This window comes from Daucus carota, chromosome 1, assembly GCF_001625215.2.
Source record: "Daucus carota subsp. sativus chromosome 1, DH1 v3.0, whole genome shotgun sequence".
Lineage (NCBI taxonomy): Eukaryota > Viridiplantae > Streptophyta > Magnoliopsida > Apiales > Apiaceae > Daucus > Daucus carota.
The window spans coordinates 52322960-52329425 of record NC_030381.2 but is presented as its reverse complement, the minus strand read 5'-3'; the positions used below and the strand labels follow the sequence as shown (position 1 = coordinate 52329425).

Genomic DNA, 6466 nt, shown 5'->3' with positions numbered 1-6466 from the left:
CGAAATGTATCATGATTATAAAATACGTGATTGGTCATAACTACATAAAATTGCGTGAAAATGATCATTTCTGAATAAGACGGTTTAAAAATTATCATCATTCAAAAAGAAAGATAAAACAGACGGTGTGAGAATAAACATGATTAAAAAAGACCGGATGAGGATAATCATGACTAAAAGAATGACTAAAAAAATAATCATGATTAAAAAAGACAACGTGAGGATAACCATGACTAAATATGATATGAAAATGATAATAACTGAAAGGTTAACAGTGTTTCATCAATATATTTTATCACAAAAGATATGAATGTTATTATCGTGTTGTCAATAAATTTAGGTGACCTGCTTAAAATTTAAAAATAAGATTTATTTGTTAATTATCCTGAATATTTCGTTAAATTTTAATTTTTATAGTTAAAAATATAATTATTTACAATTATATATTTAATGTAACCGGTACTTTTAAATCATAAGTAAACCACTAGGACCCAATCTTCATAAACGCAAAAAGACCCTTCTTTTACATGCAAAAAGAACAAATATGACCGGTTTATTATTGACCCAATGCGGTCAAATTTAGTGACGTCATCGTAAATTTTTTTGGAGGGAATTTTGCCTCCCAAATTTTGTGGGACCCACATTATAAATATGACTGTCTAAATATGACCGACTTGAAATATGGCTACCTACGGTCATATTTAAAGTCAGTCACAATTAGCCGATCATATTAAGCTTTGACTTGTTCATTTCCAGATTTGACCTTAAATATGATCGAAGACAGTCATATCAAAGTTGGTCATATTTAGCCGGTCATTTTACGCGTTTTGCTTGTAGTGACAATTACATTCCTATTTGTGTATCGTTAAAAATGACACCAACGAATATAGGGTTATTTCAAGATATAGTTTAAAAACAAATTAACACATAATCATGTTTTTACTTTTTTTAAAAAACTTAATAGCATGGCGATACATTTATACAAAACTTCTACCGAACCGTAGATAGAGCACTACTTTCGTAAACTTCGCTTCATTTATTATTTAGTTAAGTTTTAGTTTAAGTTTATTCTGTAAAATGAAATTTGTTACTGTCGTGAAAGACCTATTACTGGATAATTCATGCGCGAAACCAAAGAATGTGATTTTTTGATGATGGAAACATCTTCGTCGAACCAATAATTTCTACTTAAATTTGTAATCTTTAACTAAAATAATTATTTTGTTTTTAATAAATAGGCAAATAATGTCCTCTTGAGGCACAGATAATTAAAATATACCTATTTATTTCCTACCAATAATGATAATTTAATAAAATCTTCAATTTATAATATATACTGATAATTTATAGTCTTACGGGATTTGATGTCACAGTATTCAAGATCAGGGACAACGAGCACTATTTCATATATTCTCTTATGCACTAGAGTTTTAATTTATGAGGCCGAAGAATACTATTTCTCTTGCTGTGTGAAATCAGAAAATTCTTAAATATTGTTATTCCAAGAATTTACAAAAAATTCAAGAAAAATATTAAGTACAAGCTTTCATGATTATTAATAAGAATAATATTAGATATCACAAATTGTATATTGCTTATGATATCCATATGAATATAAAAAAAATTGTTCAAAACAAGGTGATCAATCACTTTTCTTTTTATTTTTTTTAAAGTACAACTAAAACCTGACACATGTTTTCAGAAATTGTTAGAAAAATAATTTGAATCCGATAATTTCCTTTTTAGTGAAAAGAAATTAGATTTAAACCTCAATATATAATAAAATATTATTATATTGGGTTGTCTTAAAATCTTTCAGAGTTCAACATTTTTCGCTTTAAAAAGTCGGGCACAAAACCTTATATTGTAAGTGATAGTGCACACACGAGGTTGGTACTAATTATTTAAATTAGTGATTGATACTAAGAAGGTGTTTTTTTTTTTTTTTTTAACTAAAACCTGAAACATATTTTTTATAAATATTTGAAAAATTAATTTCCCATTCATAATATTTTCTTTATTTAAATAACAAACTAAATGCAACTTAAATTAATTTATGTCCCAAAATATAATAAAATATTATACTGGACCGCTAATTGAGCCCAACTTTGTCGGTGTCAAGTCCAGTACAAAACCTTGTATATACAAGTGATAGTTTACTGATCACGAGTTTGGTATTAGCATTCCCAAATTGAGCTGCTGCAAGGTAAATTAGGGTTTCAAAATGGCAAGAAGGGAAAACTGCAAGAAGAATAATTCTGAATTACCTCACGAACTCATGTTCAATATATTCTTCTTGTTACCTGTAGCAACACTCCTTCGCTGCAAATCAGTTTGCAAAACATGGCTGTCAATCATATCAGACCCTCGATTCGTCAAAGCTCACTGCATCGAATCGCAGAAAAGGCAACCTAGTTCTGTACTGGAAGTTGCGAGCGACGACCAACTCTGCATTGATAATCATGAAACTAAAACCCTCTTTGAAATGCCAGAAGAATATCTTTATGGTAAGTCTCCTTTTGTATCCAGTTGTAATGGTCTTGTTTGTTTTGCCCATCATGATCCTCGTGTTACATATATTGGGAATCCGATGACTAGGCAATTTAAGAAACTTCCCAGTCCTCCTAAAGAACCTGATTCACGTCTGTGGAGGATGGTAGGGTTTGGTTTTGATGATGTTTCTGATGATTACAAGTTTATTAGGTTTTTTGTTAAAGGTATACATAGTCGTAGTTACAGGATTAAAGCTGAGATGTATTCTGTGAATGAGGATACTTGGAAAGAGGTTAAGGTTCCTGAGGGCCTAGAGAAATTTAAGTTTCCTCTTTTTCGAGGAGTAGGTATTTTTCTTCCTGATCAAACCAGGGTATTGTATTTTGAAGGCTTTCATGAGTTACTATCATTTGATTTGCATGATGAAGTGTTTCGAGTGCATCCGTTTCCCAAACCTGGAAAGTTACCTGCAGGGCAAGGTAAGCCAATAAGGTCTAGTCTTCTGGAGTTTGAAGGTTCTGTTGCTAAGATCTATGAGGAATCTAGTGGTGATGATGAAACAGTTCTTAGTCTTTGGACATTGGACGGGGATTGTGGCAATGGATCTTGGACTAAACAGTTTAATTTTGAGGATCATATAAAAAATGATCATGTAACTTTATATCTGGGTGATGGACAGTTTGTTGTTGCTGCAGAAAATTATGATCGCCATGGTTATCCCAGTGAACCCATCTTCTACTACCACAAAAAGAAACATGCCAAGGAGTATCTTGGAGCATCTCCCGCTAGAGAGCTTATTTCAGTTGTCAAGTGCAATGAAAGTCTTGTTTCCCTCAAAGGGTTTAAACAACTAGAATAAAGTAATCACTGCAGATCACATCTGATGAAGAAAGACAATGCACATTGCTGGACATTAACTTTTAAATTTCAGTTATCATGCATTTTAGTACTTTCTTGTATCGCTAAGCTTTGTGTCCATTAAAGCATTCGAATCACTGAAGTCTGCAAACTTGGCTTTTCATCAACTGGCTTATATATTGAATGTTTGTGCTTGCATAGTTATTATCAGTATGCTCATTATATGAACTATTCTATGTTGTATATATGTTCTACTCCCTCTGTCCCTCTTCAGTTATCATTTGTGAAAAAAATCATACATCATAAATAATGTTTAGTTACATGTGTTATTTCCATAATTGCCTCTAATTTTAATTTGCACTAAATTACATCTTATGAATATATTGGTTGTAAAGTTAAACATTGAAAATAGAGATGGAAAGGTATAGTTTTGAAGAATTTTTTTTAAATGTTTAAAGTAAGGGAAGGAGAATTATTTAGGGACAAATTTTTTGTCAGAAACAGAAAGTAAAATAAGGACCGAGGGAGTAACTTTCTTCATTGGTGACTTATCTCGCTTTTTTTTTTTTGCTATTATCTCCTCCCACTCCCGGCTTTTGATTAGAGTTAACAGCTCTGTGCATTAAACTCTCCGGACCAAGATCACACAAGGTAAAATCTCCTTAGTCTTAAAGTTGCTGAACTTCACTGTCTAGTGTTCTTTTGATTTTAAATAGAAGTTTATTAGTTGGAGATGCTATATCTATATATATGCATGTGTGTGTTGATTTTCCACCACAAGAAAAGCGGCTATTTTCGACCGTCAAATTCTGGTCGAAAATAGCTACTTTCGACCGTTTTTCGACCGGAACAAATTAGATGCATCTAATTTAAAAACCCTGTCGAAAATAATTATTTTTGACGGTTAACGATCAAAATTAATTCTACCTCACGAATAATTCTATGAGAAGAATAATTCTGAATTACCTCACGAACTCGTGTTCAAAATATTGGTCTTGCTGCCTGTGGCAACTCTCCTTGGCAGCAAATCAGTTTGCAAAACATGGTTATCAATCATAACAAACCCTGATTTCGTCGAAGCTCACTGCATCGAATCCCAGAAAAGACAACCTAGTACCGTAATGGAAGTTGCCAAAGATCACCAAATCATGATTGATAATCACGAAACAAAAACCCTCCTCCAACTGCCAGTATACTTTTATGGTATGACTCATTTCGTATCTTGTTGTAATGGTCTAGTTTGTTTTGCCAATCATGATTCTCGTATTATATTTTTGGGGAATCCGATGACTAGGCGATTCAAGAAACTTCCTACTCCTCAGAAAAAATCTGTAATACCTGATTGGTGTAAGATAGGGTTTGGTTTCGATGATGTTTCTCGTGATTACAAGATTATTAGATTTGTTTCTGACCGTAAAGATACTGGTTATAGTATCGAAGCTGAGATGTATTCTGCGGATGTAGATTCTTGGAAAGAGATTAGGGTGCCTTTTGACCCAGAGACATTTCAGTTTGCTAGTCACGGAGGAGGAGGTGTATTTCGTCCTGATCAAAGCAGGGTTTTGTATTTTGAAGGATCTCGTGAGGTACTATCGTTTGACTTGCATGATGAAGTGTTTAGAGTGCATCCGTTTCCCAGACCTGCAAAGTTACCATTGCAAGGCGAACCAAAGTCTTATCTTCTGGAATCTGAAGGGTCTGTTGCAATGATCTGTGATGAATCTAGTGGTGATGGTAAAACAGTTCGTAGTCTATGGACATTGGACAGGGATGGTGGCAATTGGACTAAAAAATTTAATTTTGAGGATCATTTAAAGTATAATCATGTAATTCTATATCTAGGTGATGGACAGTTTGTTGTTGCTGCAGAAAGTTATGGTTATGGCCGTCGACCTATCTTCTACTACTACAAGAAGGGAAATGCCAGAGAGTATCTTGGAGCATCCCCCGCCAGACAGCTTACTTCAGTTGTGATTACCTTAAAGGGTTTAAACAACTAAAATATAGAGTATTCACAGCGGATAGTATCATATGAAGAAACACAGTGGACAATGTTCGTCATTAGCTTTTCAATTTCAGTTACTATCGTGTATTTTAGTACTTTCTTGTATCACTAAGCTTTTGTTTCCATTAAAGCATTTGAACAAGCTCTGCAAACAATTACTTTTATATGGACTATTATAAGTTGTATGTTTTAACTTTTACTGAATGTGCTTGCATGGTTAATACCATTATGCTCACTATATGGACTATTATATGTCGTAGGTTTTAACTTTCTACTTTGGCCACTTCTCTCACTCTTTTTTCCTCATATATCCTCCCACTGATCTTCGCGGTTAAATTAAAGCCAAAAGCTCTTTGCATTGAAGTCTCTGAATCAAGAACATGAGGTAAATCTCCTTAATTTACTAGATTATTCATTAGATTTATTGATTTCATGATTTATTATCAAAATAGGATTAGGTTTATGGTTGGCGATTACTACTGATCCGTTTTGAACTTCAGCTAATTAAAGTATAACTTCTTGCATCTTTTGTAAATACTGCATATTTATCTCCCTATTGAATGTCCTTAAATTGTAAATTGGGGAATGAAGTTGAAAGAAGCTGGGCAATCTGCTGGAACTTGTGTAGGTGTGGTAGAATAAGTTGGCTCAATAGAAAAAAGACGCTGATCATTTCTCAACAGCTGGCTACAAGACATGCAAGAGCATCTCATCTCTGCTGCTGCCATGACTGTAATGTCGTTCAAGTTGGGCATTTTGGAAACAGAAGAGAAACCAATTCAATGGTGCAAGATAAAGGTTAGATAAGGTAATTATTATATATGCATCCATGAATACTACTGAATTGTCTTTAGGATTTGTTTCCAGTAATGCAAACAGACTCTTCATATGTTTCTGGCCAAATTTTTGATTACAGAAGTGTATTTTTATATATTCTTGGTTTTATTTTATATATATCTTGATTGAGACTTGTTGAATGTTGATATTGATAGTTTTAAGTGTGCCTGCTTGGTTGGAGGTCACAGCCAAATATTTTATGTTATTATTGGTTTTGCGTTTTTTTAAATGTGTGACCCTATCCATAGTTTATTATTTGTTGAAGATATGTGA

The 6466-nt window shown here is 33.1% G+C and overlaps 2 protein-coding genes across 2 annotated transcripts; both read left to right on the top strand.

The window, feature by feature from the left end:
• Positions 1-2201: 2201 nt before the first annotated feature.
• On the top strand, positions 2202-3352 carry LOC108224617 (F-box protein CPR1-like). Its single transcript, XM_017399294.2, has one exon. It carries the CDS (start codon positions 2225-2227, stop codon positions 3350-3352), a length of 1128 nt encoding a protein of 375 aa, XP_017254783.1. The 5' UTR covers positions 2202-2224.
• Positions 3353-4472: 1120 nt separating this feature from the next.
• Positions 4473-5351, top strand: LOC108224606 (F-box/kelch-repeat protein At3g06240-like). Its single transcript, XM_064087155.1, has one exon. It carries the CDS (start codon positions 4473-4475, stop codon positions 5349-5351), a length of 879 nt encoding a protein of 292 aa, XP_063943225.1.
• The last annotated feature ends 1115 nt before the right edge of the window (positions 5352-6466 follow it).

What these genes read in the sequence shown, in the direction of transcription:
- LOC108224617 (XM_017399294.2), top strand. Translation starts at nt 2,225, where the DNA reads ATGGCAAGAAGGGAAAACTGCAAGAAGAATAATTCTGAATTACCTCAC.
- LOC108224606 (XM_064087155.1), top strand. Translation starts at nt 4,473, where the DNA reads ATGGAAGTTGCCAAAGATCACCAAATCATGATTGATAATCACGAAACA.